We start from the raw sequence: 25,564 nt of genomic DNA on the forward strand, positions 1-25,564 counted from the left end.
TAAAGTCTCTAACCGTTTCCATTGTTTCCCCATCTATTTGCCATGAAGTAACAGGACCAGCTGGAGTAGGAATACTACTTTGGAAAAAGAATTTGGTATTGCACATATCACTCTAAGTTCATTGTTTAAAGAATCTTTTACAAGGGCCCCAGGTGACTTGTATAAGAACATTCATGGATGGAAGTAACTCCATCAATAAGAGAATAAGTAAAGCATGAAATCGGAGAAGGCAATGGCACCCCACTCCAGTACTCTTGCCTGGAAAATCCCATGGACGGAGGAGCCTGGTAGGCTGCAGTCCATGGGGTCTCTAAGAGTCAGACACAACTGAGTGACTTCACTTTCACTTTTCACTGTCATGCATTGGAGAAGGAAATGGCAACTCACTCCAGTGTTCTTGCCTGGAGAATCCCAGGGACGGGGGAGCCTGGTGGGCTGCCGTCTATGGGGTCGCACAGAGTCGGACATGACTGAAGCAACTTAGCAGCAGCAAAGCATGAAATATTCCCACTTTTGCATATTACCAATGACAGTGAATGAACCACAGCTGAAAACCATAAAATGGATGAATCTTAGAAAAATCATGAGTGGGCAAAAAAAAGAAAAAATGGCTTGATGACAAAGTATGATACAGTTCTCATAAATTTTGAAAGCATATAGAAAAACTATAAGTAAAAATTCAGTATAAGATCTACCTCTGGGGATGCGGGGAAAGGACCATGGGGAGGAGCACAGGAAAGTTGGACAGCTTTGGCAATGGAGCTTATAGTCAGTGAAGAATTCATGGGTTTTCATTCTAAGGTAATCCTCCAGGCCTTGAAAAAGTGCAATAAAGGCCATGTGGCATAACTCCTTAACCTATTTTTTCTTAAGCTGTTCAAGAAAAATGAATAAGCTGCCAAGATCAAGCTTTAGTCATCCCCAAAGCACCGCCCTTTCCCAAAGCACCATGACCAGCCAGACAAACAAGGATACAAACCAGGCTTGACATGACAGCCTTTCACAAGGATGTGCAGTCATGAGAGAAACCTCCTCAACAGAGACTGTTGCCTTTGCAGATAACATGGCCTCCACATTTTCTGCATCACTTGTGGTTAAGGAGAAATTGAAATTCTCAAGTTAAATAAAAATTTTCCATACTTCCCCACTGTAGCTGAGTAAGGCTCAGTTTAACATGAATGCCGTTTTTTTGGTAGCATAAAATCTTACTGAGCCATGTTCTCCACTTTATTTTCTTTGAACTTTATGCATATTTTTCCATAGACATTTTATGTACAAACAAAGAACGTTATAAGATACTTCTTCATGAGTCACTCAGATCATCAGGGTACATATTCATTGTTACTGGTTTCAGGCTATCAGGAAGCCTAACAGAGGAGGCCAATGAGTTAACCCTTGTAAGGTCGACTTGATTCACCACCATGTTTTCATTTCGTAGCCATAGGTTTCATAACAAGTTTTGAGTCCCATTTTTTAAACTTTTTTTATTTTGTATTGGGGTAGAGCCAGTTAACAATGTGATGCTAAGTTGCTTCAGTCGTGTCCGACTCTGTGCGACCCCATAGACGGCAGCCCACCAGGCTCCCCCATCCCTGGGATTCTCCAGGCATGAACACTGGAGTGGGTTGCCATTTCCTTCTCCAATGCATGAAAGTGAAAAGTGAAAGTGAAGTCACTCAGTCGTGTCTGACCCTCAGTGACCCCATGGACTGCAGCCTACCAGGCTCCTCCGTCCATGGGATTTTCCAGGCAAGAGTACTGGAGTGGGGTGCTGTTGCCTTCTCCGTAACAATGTGATAGTTTCAGGCAAATAGCAATGAGTTGAGCCCCATTTTTTAATGCAAGCTCTTATCTTGAAGATATTTTATAGCTCCTTCCTGTGCTAGATTATTCACAAAAATGACCACAATAATTTTTCCATCCCTGTATATATATATCCCTTTGTAATGTGACTTTATCACATATTGCATCAAGAGCCTACTTCCCCTTGCTTTGAATCTTGGCTGCTCTTATGATAATTTGACCAAGACAATGCAGTGAAAATGATACTGCAAGACTTCTGGTCTTGAGCCTTAAGAGTCTTACACTTCAGTCCCCACCATCTTGGAATACTGCCCTGAGACCACCATGGGAAAAAGCCATGGCTAGCCTACCGGGAGGCACATATTAGACCACCCTTTCCCTGTCAAATCCCAGATGACTGGTCACATGAATGACCTCAGATGAGTGTCTGAGAACTGCCCAACCAATTCCAACCTAAATGGCTGAGCTACATAACTGTGAACTAATGGGCTTCCAGTGGCTCAGTGGTAAAAGAATCCACCTGCAATGCAGGAGATGCGGGTTCAGTCCCTGGGTTGGGAAGATCCTGTGGAGGAGGAAATGGCAACGCACTCCAGTATTCTTGTCTGGAAAATCCATGGACAGAGGAGCCTGGTGGGATATGGTCCATGGCGTCGCAAAGAGCTGGACGTAACTGAAGTGACTGAGCACACATAGAGAGAACAGTTGCTGTCTATGCCGCTAAGTTTGGATAGTGGTTTGTTATATAAGCAATAGATAACTGATACAGTTCCCTTAGCTTTTTTTTTTTTTTTAACCCTTTTCTGCATGTGATGTGGGGTATGTGTATGTGTGCCACATTTACTGTAGCTCCTCCATCAGATTTTGGTCAAATTGAAAAAAATGTTTGACATTGTACCCAAGGGTCCTGGAGATGAAGATAAACTAGATAATTCAAAGACTTAAATATTTCATTTAAAAGGAATCCCATAGTTAGGATCTTTAGAATGAGTTATTTAATAATGAGACTTGTCAGGTAAATTCTTTTTCAGAATAGAGTATGTTTGAATTATTATGTTTTTTTGTTTGAATTATTTTTATGCTTTCTTATTATAAGACATTTCTCTTCTTTCATGTCAACAATCTCACACATCCTTCTGTTCCTTCCACATGACTTTCCACATTTCTCTTCCTTTTAGAATCTGTTTATTTTCTCTGTCCTGTGCTGTCATCCTTATTGCCCACAACTTCAGGTTTGTGATAGAAGGACTAAATGGACTAACGCATATGGCTGTAAGACATCACCTCCAAACTATACCTCCAAACTACATCTCTGATTTCTCCAGCGTCCCCTCTAACCTGCCTTGTGTTTCTTTTCCTAACAAACTTCACTCTTCTCTTTGCTCCCAGAAATACAGCCCGTGCCTGCTGTGATATGGATATGAGAAACCACACTGCTAAGCAGCTCAGGCTGTCCTTGACAGATTAGAGATTATTTTTTTCTTATTTGGCTGTGTCAGGGCAGCAGCGTTATTTATTTTTCTCTCTGACAGCAGTGACAGCTATTACTGTGCCAGCTCCACATCCAGAGAGTAAATGAATGCACTGAAGAGGCATGGGGCCTTCTAGTCAGACTCCCCACAGCCTCCTGAGCTCTGCTGGGCTGCAGCCTCCTGAACATGGAGTCTCAGAGAGCAGCAGCCCAGAGTCTCAGGGGACAGTGAGAAAAACATGGTTGGGAACGAGGGGAAGAGAGCGGGGAGAAACGAGAGAAGGTGGAGACAGATAAGAGAGAGGGAAAATAGAGAGCTTTGTAGTTGATAAGAATTAACCAGGGGATACTGGCAAATACACTTTTGGCACTCTGCATCTCTGCTATTGCCGGCCAACCAGAGTTCTTCTTATTAAAACACACACAAAGAGAAACAATAGAAGAATCAGAGTTTCTTGAAGTAAGCATAATCAAGCTGCTTATATTCATAAACCTATTAGATAGCCCCTTCAACTTGTTTTCCCTTTTATTTTCTTTTTAATATAATTGACACATGGAGGAGAATATATAGAATATATATGCAAATTATAAATTATAATAGCATACTGACTACCAGGAAACCCACTTCAAGCCATGAGACAGAATATTACCAATAACTTATTTCCTCTGTGTGTTTCTTTCCATCCCATTCATTTCCCTCTTTCCCAGAAATCACCACTTTGCTGAATCTTGTGATCTTAATTCCCTATTTGCTACACATATACATATATGCATTCTCACCTATATGCATGTATGCTTACACAACATTGTTTAATCTTGGTCATTTATGAACTTTATAAAAAGGTAACATGGAGCTTGATTTATTGATCTTACATTGTTTCCAAGGTTCGCCTACATTGGCATCAGCAGTTTTATTTATTTCATTGTTTTCAGTGCTGTATAATATTATATACATTTATTTTCCTTTTTTTCATTAAATATGAGTTGTCTAAAAGTGTTTGCTATTATGAATAATCTTGATACAAACATTTTTATACATGGTGCATGTGTGCAAGAGGGTGCCTAAGGAAAACACACTCACTCTCTCCTCTATTGATTCCACCTCATCTCATTTGGGTCACCTCTAACTCCCTCCTCCCTCTTTTCTTCTCCATGTAACGCTGTGAACCTCTCTGGGTGACCCTCACGGTGGAGAAACTTTTCATCTTTAACCTAGATGTTTTATCAATGGTGCTGTATAGAAGGAGAAGTTTTGAAACGACTGTAAAAATAAGACTGAAAATTGGAAGCAGGAGACTTAAGTCCAAACCCTGACTCCAGGAAACTCCTGACTCCAGGGAATATTAATTGACAGGAGCTCATCAAACGCCTCCATACCAACACTGAAACCAAGCACCACACAAGGGCCAACAAGTTCCAGGGCAAGACATACCAAGCAAATTCTCCAGCAACACAGGAACACAGCCCTGAGCTCCAAGATACAGGCTGCCCAAAGTCACCCCAAAACCATAGACATCTCATAACTCATTACTGGACACTTCATTGCACTCCAGAGAGAAGAAATACAGCTCCACCCACTAGAACACTGACACAAGCTTCCCTTACCAAGAAACCTTGACAAGCTACCTGTACAAACCCACACACAGCGAGGAAATGCCACAATAAAGAGAACTCCACAAACTGCCAGAATACAGAAAGGACACCCCAAACTCAGCAATTTAAACAAGATGAAGAGACAGAGGAATACCCAGCAGATAAAGGAACAGGATAAATGCCCACCAAACCAAACAAAAGAGGAAGAGATAGGGAATCTACCTGATAAAGAATTCCGAATAATGATAGTGAAATTGATCCAAAATCTTGAAATCAAAATGGAATCACAGATAAATAGCCTGGCGACAAGGATTGAGAAGATGCAAGAAAGGTTTAACAAGGACCTAGAAGAAATAAAAAAGAGTCAATATATAATGAATAATGCAATAAATGAAATTAAAAACACTCTGGAGGCAACAAATAGTAGAATAACAGAGGCAGAAGATAGGATTAGTTTATTAGAAGATAGAATGGTAGAAATAAATGAATCAGAGAGAAAAAAAGAAAAACGAATTAAAAGAAATGAGGACAATTTCAGAGACCTCCAGGACAATATTAAATGCTACAACATTCGAATCATAGGGGTCCCAGAAGAAGAAGACAAAAAGAAAGACCATGAGAAAATACTTGAGGAGATAATAGTTGAAAACTTCCCTAAAATGGGGAAGGAAATAATCACTCAAGTCCAAGAAACCCAGAGAGTCCCAAACAGGATAAACCCAAGGAGAAACACCCCAAGACACATATTAATCAAATTAACAAAGATCAAACACAAAGAACAAATATTAAAAGCAGCAAGGGAAAAACAACAAATAACACACAAAGGAATTCCCATAAGGATAACTGCTGATCTTTGAATAGAAACTCTTCAAGCCAGGAGGGAATGGCAAGACATACTTAAAGTGATGAAAGAAAATAACCTACAGCCCAGATTATTGTACCCAGCAAGGATCTCATTCAAATATGAAGGAGAAATCAAAAGCTTCTCAGACAAGCAAAAGCTGAGAGAATTCAGCACCACCAAACCAGCTCTCCAACAAATACTAAAGGATATTCTCTAGACAGGAAACACAAAAACGGTGTATAAATTCGAACCCAAAACAATAAAGTAAATGGCAACAGGATCATACTTATCAGTAATTACCTTAAACATAAATGGGTTGAATGCCCCAACCAAAAGACAAAGACTGGCTGAATGGATACAAAAACAAGACCCCTACATATGTTGTCTACAAGAGACCCACCTCAAAACAGGGGACACATACAGACTGAAAGTGAAGGGCTGGAAAAAGATTTTCCATGCAAATAGGGACCAAAAGAAAGCAGGAGTAGCTATACTCATATCAGATAAAACAGACTTTAAAACAAAGGCTGTGAAAAGAGACAAAGACGGTCACTACATAATGATCAAAGGATCAATCCAAGAAGAAGATATAACAATTATAAATATATATGCACCCAACACGGGAGCACCGCAATATGTAAGACAAATGCTAACAAGTATGAAAGGAGAAATTAACAATAACACAATAATAGTGGGAGACTTTAATACCCCACTCACACCTATGGATAGATCAACTAAACAGAAAATTAACAAGGAAACACAAACTTTAAACGATACAATAGACCAGTTAGACCTAATTGATATCTATAGGACATTTCATCCCAAAACAATGAATTTCACCTTTTTCTCAAGTGCACGTGGAACCTTCTCCAGGATAGATCACATCCTGGGCCATAAATCTAGCCTTGGTAAATTCAAAAAAATTGAAATCATTCCAAGCATCTTTTCTGACCACAATGCAGTAAGATTAGATCTCAATTACAGAAGAAAAAGTATTAAAAATTCCAACATATGGAGGCTGAACAACACGCTGCTGAATAACCAACAAATCACAGAAGAAATCAAAAAAGAAATCAAAATTTGCATAGAAATGAGTGAAAATGAAAACACAACAACCCAAAACCTGTGGGACACTTTAAAAGCAGTCCTAAGGGGAAAGTTCATAGCAATACAGGCATACCTCAAGAAACAAGAAAAAAGTCAAATAAATAACCTAACTCTACACCTAAAGCAACTAGAAAAGGAAGAAATGAAGAACCCCAGGGTTAGTAGAAGGAAAGAAATCTTAAAAATTAGGGCAGAAATAAATGCAAAAGAAACAAGAGACCATATCAAAAATCAACAAAGCCAAAAGCTGGTTCTTTGAAAGGATAAATAAAATTGACAAATCATTAGCCAGATTCATCAAGAAACAAAGGGAGAAAAATCAAATCAATAAAATTAGAAATGAAAATGGAGAGATCACAACAGACAACACAGAAATACAAAGGATCATAAGAGAGTACTATCAACAATTATATGCCAATAAAATGGACAACGTGGAAGAAATGGACAAATTCTTAGAAAAGTACAACTTTCCAAAACTGGACCAGGAAGAAATAGAAAATCTTAACAGACTCATCACAAGCACGGAAATTGAAACTGTAATAAAAAATCTTCCAGCAAACAAAAGCCCAGGTCCAGACGGCTTCACAGCTGAATTCTACCAAAAATTTAGAGAAGAGCTAACACCTATCCTACTCAAACTCTTCCAGAAAATTGCAGAGGAAGGTAAACTTCCAAACTCATTCTATGAGGCCACCATCACCCTAATACCAAAACCTGACAAAGATCCCACAAAAAAAGAAAACCACAGGGCAATATCACTGATGAACATAGACGCAAAAATCCTTAACAAAATTCTAGCAATCAGAATCCAACAACACATTAAAAAGATCATACACCATGACCAAGTGGGCTTTATCCCAGGGATGCAAGGATTCTTCAATATCTGCAAATCAATCAATGTAATATACAACATTAACAAATTGAAAAATAAAAACCATATGATTATATCAATAGATGCAGAGAAAGCCTTTGACAAAATTCAACATCCATTTATGATAAAAACTCTCCAGAAAGCAGGAATAGAAGGAACATACCTCAACATAATAAAAGCTATATATGACAAACCCACAGCAAACATTATCTTCAACGGTGAAAAATTGAAAGTGTTTCCTCTAAAGTCAGGAACAAGACAAGGGTGCCCACTCTCACCACTACTATTCAACATAGTTTTGGAAGTTTTGGCCACAGCAATCAGAGCAGAAGAAGAAATAAAAAGAATCCAGATTGGAAAAGAAGAAGTAAAACTCTCACTATTTGCAGATGACATGATCCTCTACATAGAAAACTAAAGACTCCACCAGAAAATTACTAGAACTAATCAATGATTATAGTAAAGTTGCAGGATATAAAATCAACACACAGAAATCCCTTGCATTCCTATACACTAATAATGAGAAAACAGAAGGAGAAATTAAGGAAACAGTTCCATTCACCATTGCAACAGAAAGAATAAAATACTTAGGAATATATCTACCTAAAGAAACTAAAGACCTATATATAGAAAACTATAAAACACTGGTGAAAGAAATCAAAGAGGACACTAATAGATGGAGAAATATACCATGTTCATGGATTGGAAGAATCAATATAGTGAAAATGAGTATACTACCCAAAGCAATTTATAGATTCAATGCAATCCCTATCAAGCTACCAACAGTACTCTTCACAGAGCTAGAACAAATAATTTCACAATTTGTATGGAAATACAAAAAACCTCGAATAGCCAAAGCTATCTTGAGAAAGAAGAATAGAACTGGAGGAATCAACCTACCTGACTTCAGGCTCTACTACAAAGCCACAGTTATCAAGACAGTATGGTACTGGCACAAAGACAGAAATATAGATCAATGGAACAAAATAGAAAGCCCAGAGATAAATCCACACACATATGGACACCTTATCTTTGACAAAGGAGGCAAGAATATACAATGGATTAAAGACAATCTCTTTAACAAGTGGTGCTGGGAAAACTGGTCAACCACTTGTAAAAGAATGAAACTAGAACACTTTCTAACACCATACACAAAAATAAACTCAAAATGGATTAAAGATCTAAACGTAAGACCAGAAACTATAAAACTCCTAGAGGAGAACGTAGGCAAAACACTCTCTGACATACATCACAGCAGGATCCTCTATGACCCACCTCCCAGAATAGTGGAAATAAAAGCAAAAATAAACAAATGGGACCTAATTAAACTTAAAAGCTTCTGCACAACAAAAGAAACTATTAGCAAGGTGAAAAGACAGCCTTCAGAATGGGAGAAAATAATAGCAAATGAAGCAACTGACAAACAACTAATCTCAAAAATATACAAGCAACTCCTACAGCTCAATTCCAGAAAAATAAATGACCCAATCAAAAAATGGGCCAAAGAACTAAATAGACATTTCTCCGAAGAAGACATACAGATGGCTAACAAACACATGAAAAGATGCACAACATCACTCATTATCAAAGAAATGCAAATCAAAACCACCATGAGGTACCATTTCACGCCAGTCAGAATGGCTGCGATCCAAAAGTCTACAAGCAATAAATGCTGGAGAGGGTGTGGAGAAAAGGGAACCCTCTTACACTGTTGGTGGGAATGCAAACTAGTACAGCCACTATGGAGAACAGTGTGGAGATTCCTTAAAAAACTGGAAATAGAACTGCCATATGACCCAGCAATCCCACTGCTTGGCATACACACTGAGGAAACCAGAAGGGAAAGAGACATGTGTACCCCAATGTTCATTGCAGCACTGTTTATAATAGCCAGGACATGGAAGCAACCTAGATGTCCATCAGCAGATGAATGGATAAGAAAGCTGTGGTACATATACACAATGGAGTATTACTCAGCCATTACAAAGAATACATTTGAGTCAGTTCTAATGAGGTGGATGAAACTGGAGCCTATTATACAGAGTGAAGTAAGCCAGAAAGAAAAACACCAATACAGTATACTAATGCATATATATGGAATTTAGAAAGATGGTAACAATAAGCCTGTATACGAGACAGCAAAAGAGACACTGATGTATAGAACAGTCTTATGGACTCTGTGGGAGAGGGAGAGGGTGGGAAGATTTGGGAGAATGGCATTGAAACATGTAGAATATCATGTATGAAACGAGTCGCCAGTCCAGGTTTGATGCACGATACTGGATGCTTGAGGCTGGTGCACTGGGATGACCCAGAGGGATGGTATGGGGAGGGTGGAGGGAGGGGGGTTCAGGATGGGGAACACATGTATACCTGTGGTTGATTCATTTTGATATTTTGCAAAACCAATACAATATTGTAAAGTTTAAAAATAAAATAAAATTAAAAAAAAAGAAATATAAGATATACAAATATGTACAAAGTATGTAAGAATGTATTTATAAATTTTAAAATTATTTACTCATAAATGTAAACATTGGAATAAATTTATATTCTAGAGTAAAGAAATAATATTAGACAAGGTGCTTGTGAAGAAGGGTAAAGACTAATTATTAAGCTATCATAATTAGGACAGTGTGGTACTGGTGCAGGGAGAGATTAGAGATCAATTAGAAAGAATTAATGGCCCCAAACAGAAACTACAACACGGCGCAGGAGGCACTGCAGATCTGGGGGGAAAGTGGGGCAGGACAATAAATGACGTTAGAATAATTAGTTGTCACTTTGAGAGAGAAAAAAATTCATTAGATGTCTACTGCATATTATACACAAAAATCTATTTCAGAAAATGGACTTACTACAAAAGGTAAAACTTGAATACACTTTAGAAGAAAATATCTTTCTGGTTAGGGGGCCAGGAAGGATTTAGTAAATAAAATTCTAAGATGCTAGCTGTAAAAGAAAAACATTATAAGTTTAACTATATTAAAATTTAAAAATTCTGTTCATTAAGAGAATCATGAAAAAAGTAAAAGCATAAGACACAAACTGGAAGAAAATATTTGTGGCATCTGTAACTAAGTACAGATCATCATGTAGAATATATAAGGAAACCAGGCAAAATAATGAAAATATGATAAAACAACAATAATAAAAATATAATAAAACAATTCATTAGAAAAATGGATAAAAAGTTTGGTCAGGTATCATATGAAAATATAATCTATTTCATTAACAATCAGGAAAATAAAAATAAAGACTACAGTAGAATTTCATATCATTCCAATTAAATTGCCAAAAATTACAAGGAACAATTGCTTTGGAGACGATTTTTCATTTGTAAAAATGAATATCATTTTGTAGACCCTACCACCGGCACTTCCAGTCTTAGGCATGGATACAGAATGGCCACCAAGTCTGGGAACACAGGCAAATACCTAATAGTTGGTTTATTGTTATTACTCTATAGTCCAGATAAAATAATAGCACACATATTTTCGGACTTTAGAGCTACCCTGAATGCAGTCTAGAGAATTCTTCAGTTCTAATTAAACATGGAGATGTGTAAAATCCTTCCTTTCCCAGCTCTCTCTTTGCTTAGGTTCTTGAAAAACATCTTCTTTGGGAACTGCAACATGTATACCTGTGGCGGATTCATTTTGATATTTGGCAAAACTAATACAATTATGTAAAGTTTAAAAATAAAATAAAATTAGAAAAAAAAAAAAAAAACTCCCTAGCAAAGCTGATGAAACAGTGAAATCTATATAGACTCTCTCTCATAAAAAATTCATGGATGATTTAAGGGGGTTGACTGCCTTGCTGAAGTCCTTCTATGCACATCTAATGGTCTGTGTTTCCTGGATTAAGAACTGGATTAGTAACTAAGAACTGCTGTAAATCATTCTCTTTACAGCGTTAGAGCTTAAGACACTGACATATTGGCCTCCATCCATGAACCATACTTCTTCAGGTTTTGATTCTAGACCCTTGTCCCTTCTTCCAGGTTTAGGAATCAGCCTTTTGAGACTGCTGAACATCAACAAACCTTATTCCTTTCAAGGACAGAGAAACACTGATTCCATAACTAGCTCCATGGGCGCTCAGGCCTACAGGCCCCAGCTCAGCGGGCATGATCACACAAGAGGGTTGTGTCAGGCACGCTTCTGTGGCGTATTAGAGAGTCCAGCAGGTAAAACAACATTCCTGAAGAATGTTGATACGAATAATATAAACAACCTCACACCTGAATCCAGGCTTTTCAGAGTGAGTTACCCCAAATCCAGCAATTCTAAGGAAGTAAAATGAAGTCATACCATCCTTCCAACTATCTCCAGTAAGAAAGGACAGGTTCAATTTCTACACTGCAGTTATATTCATAGCTCATTATCAAACATTCATATTTTTCATAATTGCTAGGATGGGATGGTTGGATGGCATCACTGCCTCATGGACATGAGTTTGAGCAACTCTGGGAGATAGTGAAGGACAGGGAAGCCTGGTATGCTGCAGTTCATGGGGTCGCAAAGAGTCAGACATGACTGAGTGACAAATAGCAACAATGATAAATGTGAAAATATAAAATTACTGAGGGCTTGGTTTGTCTTGCATATTTAATTATTAATTGCAAAACACTATAGGAAATATAATGCCTCATCTTAGGAGGAAGACAAAGAGACTCAGAGTATTGTTCTCAAGTCAGACAGGCTGTGCCATTTATTACCACTTACTTGCTATGTAACCTTGAGCAAGTCTCAACTTCAGCATCCTTGCATGTAAAAGAAAGATGATAATAGTACCTGTCTCATAGGGGCACTATGAGAATAAGATGAGATAATACTTGTAAAAAGCATAGGTCAATGTCTGGCACATGGAATGCAATTTAAAAAGTGAGCTTTTCTTAAAATTAACACCCCATTCTTCATCATTTAGATCCATACCCCCTTTTTCAAAATATTTTTTTAAGCTGTGGTACTTGTTTTAATTTGTCCTTAACAGAGAAGCTAAAAGTATATCATTTTCAATTCTCTTAAAGAAGTGTTTCACAGACACTGATCAGTTCTTAGGACAAAAATAAACATGATGCCAGTAAACCCTAGGTAGGTTGGCATTGTGATGATACACCTATGTGACCATGAAAGTGGAGACACTGAGTCAACAGTAAAGGAATAGCTCTCAAAGCTGGAGGAAACGAATAGCAAAATAATTCAAATACATGGATTTTATTTAAAAGCAGAGACATATTTTAAATATTTCTAAAGTGATAAAATGGGGGAGACAACTAGAAAAGATGAACAATTTAACCTTAAAAAAATGTTTAAAAATTTCTTCGACTTTATTCCCAGGGGGATATTGTTAAACTTTCCCATGTAAATTGAAAGATGACTTACACCTAATTTTTTTAAATGAAATGAAGTTAATAAAACTTAAGAGCTTTTTCATTTAAATGGACTCAACAATCTCAAATCCTATAGAACATCTGAGTCCAGCTCTAGCACTAACCTGTAGTTTGGTTACAGGGTTTACCAGGAGAAGATCATGGCCCACAGGCTGAGTTTTCATGCATATTCCACAATCACTCTTCATGATCTTCACATCCTCATACATTTCTGATCCTGAGATTCACGGGCATCTGTCAGCTGACTCTCCAGCACTCCAGTTCCCACATTCTCTTACATCACTCTGTGAGACTGATCTCCAACATGGAAAATTGCACAATATTCCTAATACCCACCAGGACTAACACACTTTATAGTATGTAAAATCCAACTTCTTCATCCCTCTTCACTAAATCACTACCCAGGATCTACCCACTTTTAAAAATTATTCTCAGCCTCCATTCTAACTGATTGTCCTCAGTCCCTCCTCTTGCCTATTTTATCCAAATATAAATATATCTGCATAAACTCAGGCATTCCTTCTTCCCCTTAAAAATGTGGACTTCTTTTTAGATGGGATTCTTGATAAAAATCTCTCATGTCTATGAGAACTTTTAAGGGGATAAATAAAGAAACATGTGGCATGTTAGTAAATATTTATTCTACCATTTTATTTTTTATTTTAATATTTTAAATGTTTTGTGCTAATAAAAATAGAAGTAAAGCAATTTTTTGGCATGAAGAATATGACTCAGGAGCCAAACTATTTGGTTACTAATATCAGCCCTACTACTTATACTGTGTTATTCTCTGAACCTCAGCTGTCTCAACTGTTAAATGAGGGTAATAATAGTATCTACTTAATAGGATTATTTGGAGAATTAAATGAAATAATCCTTGTAAAGCAGTTTTTAAAAGGGCATGGTACATATCAAGCTTTCAATAAATGTTTGTTGTATTGTTCTTGTCACTATTAATTTATCAGGAGAATAGAACTGGTTGTTTTCTAAGATTTAAGTTTAAATTCGAGTGATTCACAAAATGGGAGTTACCAAATTATGAAAGTATCATTTTGGTCTGAATTTAAGTGTGTGCCTTTCCTTCAGTGAACTTCCCTGGTGGCTCAGTTGGTAAAGAATCCGCCTGCAATGCAGGAGACCACCTGTAATACAGTAGACTTGGGTTCAATCCCTGGATTGGGAAGATCCCCTGAAGAAGGAAATGGGGGATTTCCTTATCTAAGAGACCCATATTGTTTGTCGTGGGATTTATTATGTAATTTAGTTGCTTTAAGCATAAATAAAATTTATCTTAGGTGCTGCTTATGGAATGTTTTGAGCATACCTATAAATTAAGCTGGGGCTTGCCAGGTGGCTCAGTTTTAAAGAATGTGCTTGCCAATGCAGGAGATGTGAGTTTGATCCCTGGGTCAGAAAGCTCCCCTGGAGAAGGAAATGGCAACCCATTCCAGTATTCTTGCCTAGATAACCCCATGGACAAAGGAGCCTGGTGGGCTACAGTCCATATGGTCACAAGAGTTGGACATAACTTAGTGACTAAACCACCACTAACTTCACTTCAAAATTTTTGAAATTGTTTCTGGAGAGCAGCATAAAACAATGATTGTTTGTCATCATACAGTACCCTGAGCAATCGAACCTGCCAATGTTCTTCCTCTATTTCTGCCCATCGCACAAGTGTGGAGTCACCCATCATTTCCCAGGGACTGAATCCAATGGAGATCTACCTCTGTCCCACTTAACCACTCCTGTGTTAGACACGGTCCACCCTCCGTCTACCTTTTTCTTTGTTTTCCAGACATTCCTTGCTGGTTTGCTTCCTGTTTATTTGGCCCAGTACTTCGTAGTCTTTTGTGGGCACCTCTCCCCTTCTTCAGATAGTGCTGTTGCCCAGATACCTACCTTTCTCACTCCACATACTTGCTCTGCATGACCTCATTCTCTCAGGATTTCAATAAATTGATGATTCGATATCCATCTTTACTGCCACTGCCTGATACTAAGCCCTCATCATTTCCAACCTAGCTTGGAAATTGTCTCAAGAAATAGTCCCCTTGCTGCCTTTTTCCCACTTCACATGGCCACCAGAATGACCTTCCCAAAGTGTAAATCTGATCTTGTCACTCTCGAGCTAAAGCTCTTTAAGGGTTTCCCTTACCTTGCTGCATAAGATCCTAAAATCTTTAACTTATCTATCCCTTCTGCATTTCAATCTAATGATCCACAATAGGAAGGCACCCTATAAATTTTTGTTGTTCAAGCAAAGAACATGGTTCTAAAGGTTTTGCCAAGCTGCATATCTTACTCAAATCACTTTCTATTATAAATGGTTAACTGTGGCCTTAAAAATCAATTAGAAGAGTTTCTCAGCTCCAATAAATACATATTACTGGATCTCTTGAACTGAAATTTTTAAGAACAAGTCAATTACATACAATGCATGCATGTTAGTATACACACACACACACACACACACTATATATTGTGCTTTACAAAAGAGATGTATAGAGTTTTAATAATAGCAAAAGCATGTTATGTAAATGCACAAACAAGTATACTTGAAGTCAGTTATGCAAGGAAACAGAGTAATAATGAAACTGATTATGCCATAATTTTGGCTACAAGTTTAGAATTTAGATCTATTATAAATTTCAGATTTCCATATTATAGAACTGATAAAAATCAATCTTTGCTATAAACTGATAAGTATCTGTTGAAAGTTTACACATCTCAGAGTCTTGAGTCGATGTATAGGAACAATGATTAGGGATGTGTAGGAATTAAAGATAAATTGTTAAATGAAGAGAGGGTGATAGCAAAAGCTGCTGGATCAAGAGCAGCAGTTTTTAATTTTGTCCTGACCAAGGTCCTACTACTTATAGATGGTGAGACTGAAACAATTAATTAGCCTTTCAAGATGTTACATTTCTCATCTTCAGAAGGAAGAGTTTAATCACACAGATCTCTGAGGCCCTTGCCAGATTTGAAGTTTGAATATTTAGCTATGGCATACTCACAGAGCAGAAAAGCCCTCCCTTGAACAAGCTTCCAGAAGGATCCAATGCACTGTGACTCTCAATCACAAACAGTTGATAGACCCCTTAGTTGTCCAGACTTTATGAGGGTCCCCAGTCTACATCTCTGCAAGCCTCCAGCTTCAGCTGTTAAAATCTTCAGCTTCCTCACTAACTTAACCATGCTGGACATTTTCATATAATGTAGCCTGAGTTGTTCTAGGCTTGAACCAATAAAAATTTAAGAGTGAATTCAACATAACCCCCCCTACTCCCCATTTTCAGGTCCAAGTAATGATAGCTCCTTAGCCTTCCAGTGACACACACTAAACACTTCATAAGGAAAGGGCTCGGTGAGTGACTAATGTGTGTTTTTAGCCTCAGTTTCTTGTTTTAGGGATATAACAGCTGTATGCAGTAAAATTTCAGGGTAGAACTGGCTGTATTAGACAATTTAAGACATCCACACCATCATAGTCAGAGCAGCTGGATGTGTTTTCTACAGTAGAGATTTAATGTATTGGATAGAATTGTAAGTGAATTGGATTGGCTTCACTATTTTGCATCACATTCTGCTTTATGATGAGTTGCAAGCCAGAGTTTGGGGCTCACAGCATAACCAATAAAATATAATGAGAAAAAAACAAGTCTGCATTCTACAGTGTATCGACCAAAAAGCCATCCCAGCATTAAACAACTCTGCTGATATTTAGAAATGTCTGTCTCAGACTGCTCTCTTGTTAACTTTCCCTTAGAAAGAAAACCCCTGACATATATTACTATTGTAGTCCTGTCAAATTCAGGTAAGATCCTGCAAAGATGGAAAAAGAATACAGTGTGTGCTTATCTGCATTATTTATGCCAAAAAAAAGGCAATGTGCTTCACATAATTCAAACCAAATTAGCCACATTGTCTAAGTCAGAAGTTCAAAACTCACAGAGAAAATCCAACAATCTAATTCTAGTTTGCTTTGATTTGAAGCCTTGTGTTTCTCAGAAGACATGCAAGCCTTGGAATTGAGTCAGAAAAAAGTGTCAAAATGTGATATACTGAAAAAAAAAAAAATTCACCCACACAGTGTGAGGCCAGGAAATGTGAGATTGGCCCCACAGCCTTCTGGAACTTAAGCTCCAAATGTCACTTACCCTATGACGATGCAGGAGATGGCCGTTCCCAAGAAGGCATATGTTAAAATAGATCCCAAGTTTTGAAAAAAGTGTCTCTGGGGAGGAAAAGATAGATTTCATATAGTACATCGGATTTTTTCTTCTTAGCATAACAAGAAATAAAAACAAATGCATGTGTTTTCACAGCCTCTCCCTTTCCTCACTGTTAAGGCCGATTTTGTTTTTGGAGCCTCAGTTGCTGGCCTTATTGTACAAAGATAACTTAACTGATTTACACTGTAAAGGACAGAGGTTGCCAACAAATAGGGAAAAAATACATCTGGAAAGTGACAGGCCAGAACTGGCTGGCCCTGAGAGAGGAGGAAGGGATTGGGGCAATGGTCAGGCAGGACTCTGGAATGATTAAAGGAAGACAGAGTTTTTAAGAAGTTTTGTTGTCACTGAAACCCCTTTAGCACTTTAAATATACTGTTCTAAAAGATTTAAGTTGCCGTTTGACTTTTATTGGATCTCTGATTTACTGTTTTTCTGAAAGTGATGAAACCAAACCTTAATCACCTACAACAGTTTATTTTAATGAATCACACAAAATGATGCTTAGTCTTGGGGCTTGGATGAAGAAGGATGAGCGGAATAAATCCAGCTTTCTAAATCTTTTCAAACGCTTGCTTGGAAAAACTCCCTTCCAGTTCTGTAAATGGTAGCTAAGTAGCCAGAACTGACAGCAAGAGGGAGCCCAAAGTACACAAGAAAATCAAGTCTGTACTGAACAAGTAAAGGCTGCTGAAGCCCACAGGCCAAAGGGAGGAGAGCCCTAGGAATCTCTGGAGTTAGGGGTGGGCAGCAGGAAAGCAACCACATTAACTCTGCATCTCAAAACTCATTCAGACTGGAGCCTTGATCTTTGGCCCTGGGGAGGCTAGCATGTAGATGTTGGTGTGAATTACTAATTTAGGAAATGCACATGTTGAGGCTACACATAAGTCATGTTTTGCAAGTGCAAAAAATGCGAGACTCAACTTTCTATAAACTCAATGTTAATTAAAAGCAAACTCTTTGGTTATAATCATCTAGAATAATATTGCCCAATAGAAATATAATGTAAACCATATATGTCATTTAAAATGACATATGTAAAAAAATAAAATGACATATGTACTTTTCTAGTAGTCAAAAAGTAAAATGAACATTGATAATACAATGTATTCAAAAATTATCATTTCTACATGAAATAAATATAAAACATTGTAGAAATATTTTACATTCTTTTTTTATACCGAGCCTGTAAAATCCAGTGCATATTGTATACTTAAAGTGCATCTTCATTCAGACTAGTCAAGTTTCAAGGGCTAAATAGCTGCACGTAACTATCAATCAGTATACTGGACAGAGCCAGTTTAGAATTCTAAGCATGTCAGATTTGAATCTGCATCACATAATCTAAAATAATGGTATTTTTACCAAATAGGTAAACACGTAAAATAAAATGATGCTTTTTTTTTTTTTCATTAGTGCTGGCAAGATTCTCTACTTAATGATAAAAGAAGAAAACAATCACTGTATATTTACCTTCTTTAGACTATATCCAGCATGAAATATAATTGGCGGCAGTAAAACATTGAAGAAGATTTCTGGATCAAATGTCATCTGCCAAAAAAGACAAATATGTAGTTAGGAAGATGCTCTTTTGGGCTAATAAAAATAAATTTAAAAAAAGTTACAGTTGTCTTTGCTAAAGTTGTATGAGACATATCAACATGCTATTAAATTAGTAGAGATAAAAATAAGAGAAAATGCAAACTTAGAAATTTATGATTGAGTATAACTTATAAAGTAATATTTTAAATGTAAAACTTATGTTCCATTCTGTAGCTAATATGAACAACATAAAATCTGAATGAAACCTTTCTAGGCAAAGAAAATTTTTTGCTTTTATTTTGATTAGCTATTCATTCTTCATATTTTAAAAGCTTTTATTCTATTTTATTTTTTTCTGGTTGAGGGGATTGGTAGCGTTCAAACATTTTAGCTTCAGACAGGATTTATTTAAAATTTTCCCAAATAAAAACATTTTTAGAAATTTAGTCTTAGTTTTCCCTACTTTATCCTATTCCAAAGTTCAAAATATTTTCCAGACTCTGGAAAAACACATTTGAAAGAGAAACAGGATTTTTCTAGTGTTTGTTTATTGGCTTTTACTTAAATGGTAAAATAAACTTGGCAAAAATTCCTTAGTGTGAAGTATGATGAAATGAGATGTAGAAATTCTTGAATCCAATACATGCTCTGTGCTGAGTAGTCTGAAAATGAAAACTAATTTAATCTTTAAAAGCTTCCTTAGATTCATCCTCTTCTCTACTTCTCTCACACTCCGTCTTTCGCTCTTATAGCACACACACACATACACACACACACACACTGCCATTCATTATTTCTCCACTAAGGCCTTCTTACCATTACAACACTCATCAAAACCTTTCAGACGTACAGGTCTTACAACTACACTTTCTATACTTTTTCGCCCGAATTCTTGCTCATTCTGAAGCTGATTCTCAAAAACTACTTCTCTCTGAAGCATGCTGATTTCCCCAGTCAAAACCAACTGTACTTTCTTCTGTGCTCTTTCAGCATTCTATACCCTCCCTTGTAGCATATATTTCATAACATAATTTATCAGTTTCTGTTTGACTGTCTCTTCCACTAGACTGGGAACACATCAAGGATCACAATGATGCTTTGGTCAATTCTGTGTTGCTTTCACCCTCCCAGGGCTAGCTTATTGCTCGATACATTTTTCTCAATTGGGAAAAAAATTAATTGCCTTTGAAAGTCAAATCTAGTAAAAGAGAGTGAATTATGAAAAAGTGAAAATGTTAGCCATTCAATTGTGTCTGATTCTTGCGACCCCATGGACTGTAGCCTACCAGCCTCCTCTACTCATGGAATTCTCCAGGCAAGAACACTGGTTGCCGTTCCCTTCTCCAGGGGATCTTCCCCACCTACGGATCAAACTCAGGTCTCCCACATTGCAAGCAGATTCTTTACCATCTGAGCCACCAGGGAATTAATTATATATATATATATATATATATATATATTTACATATCACAGGTAAGAATTACTTAAGTAAAAATTAAGAAAAGCTTTTCTTAATTCCACTATTTACTTTGGGCCTAATTGAGCATTGCCAGAGTCCCTCTTCTCCCTTCCCCACACTGGCTCCTTGACTCTACCTATCTAATATTTGGGAAGGGGTAGGCTGGGGAAGTAGGAGCCATGTAACTCAGTTGGGTGCCCACTTATAAACCTAGTTATTCTCTCACTGATGCCACAACCTCTTGGACCAGTGAGTATTCGGGTAGATCAGCTTGGCCCATCCACAGCTTTCTTGTGCCTCTCATGTTTCTTCATCTTTAAGATGAATACAATAATTTTATACCTAATTTCTAAGGTGGTTGGAAAAATTAAGTGAATTAATACTTGTAAAGCTCTTGCAGCATTGCCTAACATCTAGCAAGCACTTTTAAGAATTCATTACTAAAGAAAAGGAAATATCTGAATTAATATGGTAAAGTTATATGATTTGAAGAAACTGCCCTATTGTCAGGAACTCTTAAGTGTTACAGCTGTGCAACATTTGGGCAAAGAGATTACTTCTCCTTCTAAGTTTACTCTTTTTTTCTAAGATTATCTAAAACACCATTATTGATCTATTTTTGAGGCCTCTTCAAGAGTCTATCAATTGCATATTTGAAGGCTTTTGCAAAGAGATGTATTTCTGTGTTCTGGAGGAGTGAAGCCATATAGCTGTGATCTGTGATCATCTGGAAGAGAGGATTACAGTGGCACAACATCTTGGGCAGAAAATCCCTCGCCTCTGCAGTTTTTCTGCAAAAATAAGGTTAATCACTCAACCAGAACATTTCAATAATCAGAGTGCCCCATTCCCTGCATGCAGGTTAACTAATGTGCTATTGAATTATATTTTCTGGAGCAGCCAGATGAAACTGGCAGGCTGAGAATGGCATGCAGAGTACGAGGATTTATTTGTATATACAAAACAGATTTGTGTTCCTTTCAGACTTGCTATAAGCTTAGGAACTGCTAAATCAGAGTTCTGGGAGTATCTCCAAACCCAGATAATTTCTCAGAAATGGCTGGATCTGCCACTGCACCAGCCTCCAGATGGCGGTTCCACATGCCATCTTCTTCAGACTTTGTGTTCAAATCATGGCCTTGGAGGTGAGACTGGTTTAAAAGCCCAAACAATTAAACGTTTTCATTATAGTATGAGGGGGGAAAAAAATCTAAGAGAGGTGTGTAATGGAAGGACAGAAAGCTAAATACACTTTTCTTAAAATACAAGTTTTAGAGACCCTACCATCCAACAGAACTTTGTGTGATGGTGGAAGTATTCTGTTACTGTCCTGCCCAATAGAGTAGCCATGGGTATTATGATCTATTGAGCAATTGAACTGGAGACTACTGGAACGGAGGGACTGAAATTTTTATTTTTCTGTGGCCAGTAACTATGGGACAGTATATTTACAGACAGGTACTAGAATTTAAAACTTCAGACCATTCAGTTTTTAGATGGTTTATCGCCCTACATAAGGAATGATTAATTTGGAGCAACAGACCTGCCACTCAAATGGTAGAATTATGACTGCGTCATGAAAACTGAGATTTTAAAATATTGGGATTCAATTCTTAAAATATCAGATAGTATGAGACATAAAAATACCAGTATGTCCAACCACTACAAGGGTGCAGTAGTTTTATCTATTATCTCAAATCTGCACTAGTGTTTGGCTAGGAATGGCCCAGACATACATTCAGAGAGATAATCAACTTGAAAACTTCCAAGAGTAGAAAGGAAAGCTACCAAGTTCAACTCTCAAGGTCATCAGAAGGTTATAGATACAAAACTCTGTTTGGGCTTAAGTATTAAGGTATCCAGTGACTCAATATGAATTACCTGGGAAAAAGTATGTGTTCTATGCAACTACTAACTAAATAAGCACTAAAACAACCACTTTAATGGGGGACTGTGATTTATGTGGCATATTCCTTCCAAAGAGGCCTTTTAAAAACATTGTTTCATCAACTCTGACAGCATTCCTGCGTGGTAGCTGGCAGATGCAATTATGCCCTTTTTCCAGAGACAGGAGAAGAAATGAAAGGCATGCCCGGTGTCAATCAATGTGACAGGGATATCACTGGGAACGGGGTGTGTATGCCTGGGCAAACTAAACGTGTGCTTTTCAGTTGAGAACTGGGCTAACATAACTGCTTAAACCAAGATTTAGGAGTGTTTAAGAGAGGTTGGCACTCAGAAATAGGCTTCATTATTTTGGCAATTCCCGACTCCTTTGGAAAAATAAAAGTAGTTAACACATAATGTGTTTGCTTATCTGCAATGATTTGTTCATTAGAAATCTAGTGAGCCCCTTCTCTGCTGCAATCCAGAGTTCTTTAGAAGACAGATAGCACTCTGGGCTTGCTGACCCTGCAGGGAGCCTTGATCTTGAAGCAGCACATGAGCTGGGTTTTGAAGGATGAATAGAAGCCTCTCCATGGGGCACCAACATACAAAACCATGCTCCCTTGTCTGCCCTGGGAGCACTGGGCCAGGGTTCACCAAGCCACAGGGGAAACTGGCGGCTTCCTGAAGTTTCAGTTATACTTAAGAGCAAGTAGTTTGAAATATTTTGAATATTTTAAGCATGCAGATATACTTAAAAGTGAAAATCAAAACTTGCATGCATTTTTAATATATATAGAAGACTTCAAAGAAATCTTGGCTTGCTTAGGGAAGGCAGCTCTAGACAACATAAGAATGAGCGTTTCCTTTCCTCTGCCCTAGGTTATGCTTTGGTGTGAGAAGTACCAGAGGGGGTAAAAGATGAATAACTTCAGAATATATAATGAAAATATACCACCTACAAATTAGATGAGCTTTGTCTACTTACTTAATCTCTCTGAGCTTCAGTTTCCTCATTTGTAATTTGCCTACCTCCTAGACTTGCTTTTTATGATTAGATGTAATAAGAGATGTAAAGGGGTCTACGTGGTACCCAACACTGATTGTTTCTCAAGAAATGGTCACTGTTCTTGAACTGAAATGAAAGAAACTATTGACACAATAGATTGAGGATTGGAAGCACGAGGCACAGAAATATTCATTCAAACACAGAGAAAAGTAGAAATGTTTTACCCAGCAAGATTAAACAATAAAATGGCTATTGAGAGTATAAATTTGTATAACTTTTTAGTAGGGTAATTTAGCTACAGCTATCAAAATGTCAAATATCCATACTGTTTGATTCAGCAACACCTAATTTGAGAATTTATCCCACAGATATGCTTGCAAATGTGTGGAATGACATAAGGACAAGAGTATTCATTGCAGATGGATGAATGGGAAAAAAAGAAAACATTGAGGATGGCTGAGCCACAGACTGGTTAAAAAATCACAGTATACAGTTGAGCCTTGATCAGGGTAGGGGAGTGCCGACTCCCCATGCTCGAAAATCTGGGTATAACTCACAGTTGGCCCTCTGTATACGAGATTCTTCTCTTTCTGCAACTCCTACTTATCTATGATTCTGCCTCTGCAGATTCCACCAACTGTGGATCATGTAGGACTGTGGTATTTGCTATTGAAAAAAATCTGCACATAAGTGGACCCACACAGTTCAAACCTGTGTTGTTCAAGGGTCAACTACAATCTGTAAAACTGAATACTATGCAACTGTTAGAAAGGCTGAGGAAACTGTCTAGGAACTGATATGGCTGCTTTCTAAAATTTGTTGTGAAGCTAAAACAGCGAGGTGTAAAACAGTCCATCTGGCATGTGTAATAAAACTTGCTATGTTCTCACCACACTTCTTTTCTTTTCTGTCCTGGACAGATACCTAGACTACATTTCTTTGTCATCATGTGTGACATATGACAAAGGTCAGTTGAATATGGATAACAGTAATATAAGTAACCCTGGTCTCTAAAATCCCCTAGATGTCCTATGTTCTCTGTCTTTAGAGACCTTTCCAACCCTGGTCTATAAAATCCCCTAGATCTCCTATGTTTTCTGTCTTTCTGCCATTGTTAGTTCCCAGAGAACATTTGGCAGAGGTCCCAAATACTAGGGAGTGGCAGAGCCACTAGATTAAAGGAAGCTGGAAATGATTACTGGCCTCTGGAGAAGACTGCAAAGGCCACAGTGGATTTGAACACAAGCAATAAATAAACTTTAGTGTACTAAGTTGTTGAGATTTGGGCTTCCCTGATAGCTCAGTTGGTAAGGAATCCGCCTGCAAAGCAGGAGACACTGGGTTTGATTTATGGGTTGGGAAGATCCATTGGAGAAGGGATAGGCTACCCACTCCAGTATTCTTGGGCTTCCTTGTGGCTCAGCTAGTAAAGAATCCGCCTGCAATGTGGGAGACCTGTATTCGATCCCTGGGTTGGAAAGATCCCCTGGAAAAGGGAAAGGCTACTCACTCCAGTATTGTGGCCTGGAGAATTCCACAGACTGTATAGTCCATGGGATTGCACAGAGTTGGACATGATTGAATGACTTTCACTTCACCTCACATTGAGATTTGGGGGTAGTCTGTTAAAGTATTTGGCCTGTTCCAAGATTTATGTGGAAAAGGAGGAAGTGTAGAATATTTACCTGCATATTATATATATATGTGTGTGTGTGCATACACATACTATTGTAAATTGTATATATACTATCATATATGTTATATATGGGGCTTCCCTGGTGACTCAGATGGTAAAGAATTCATGGGCAATGCAGGAGACCTGGGTTCGATCCCTGGGTCAGAAAGATCCCCCAGAGAAGAAAATGGCAACCCACTCTAGTATTCTTGCCTGGAAAATTCCACAGACACAGGAGCCTATTGGGCTATATAGTCCATAGGGTCACAAGAGTCGAACACAACTTAGTGACTAAACCACCATTGTTACCATGTTCTATATATATATACAATCAGTTGCCTCTGGGGAGACCAGGGATTAGAACTTGGTGGCAGGAAGGGTGGTGGCTTGGAGAAGGCTTTTCTGTATTTACTTAGGGAAGGATGACTCTCTTCGGCCTGGCTTTTATCTATAGATACAGAGTGACTGCTGCTTAGTGCAGTGCATCCAGGATTTTTGCCATCATTACATACACACAGAAAGTGATTATATTTGGTCAGTGGAGGAAACTGTGGGGAAATTAGGGTCCTGGTAAGACAATTCAGGGCTAAAAGGATGAGACTGGGACTCTGACCATTCTCAGCCCAAGGATGAAGGGATTTAAAGCCTGTGGAGCAGCTGTAATCCA

The 25,564-nt window shown here is 37.9% G+C and overlaps 1 protein-coding gene across 4 annotated transcripts in view; it reads right to left on the minus strand.

Moving 5' to 3' along the window:
- SLC9A9 (solute carrier family 9 member A9) overlaps positions 1–25,564 on the minus strand; it is a 660,343-nt gene that overhangs the window by 587,843 nt on the left and 46,936 nt on the right. For all 4 annotated transcript variants that reach the window (XR_015158063.1, XM_086385315.1, XM_086385488.1 and 1 more), the window contains exons 3-4: positions 18,799–18,876; positions 17,248–17,324 (exon numbers count right to left, since the gene is read on the minus strand). Coding sequence is in view for 3 of the 4 variants with exons in the window: in XM_086385315.1 (XP_086241441.1) it covers positions 17,248–17,324; positions 18,799–18,876 (155 nt within the window). In the remaining variant the exon portion in view is untranslated. The remainder of the gene's footprint in view (positions 1–17,247; positions 17,325–18,798; positions 18,877–25,564) is intronic.

Source organism: Bos grunniens, chromosome 1 (assembly GCF_055505025.1).
Source record: "Bos grunniens cultivar Pamir isolate PY7600 chromosome 1, Bosgru_T2T1.0, whole genome shotgun sequence".
Lineage (NCBI taxonomy): Eukaryota > Metazoa > Chordata > Mammalia > Artiodactyla > Bovidae > Bos > Bos grunniens.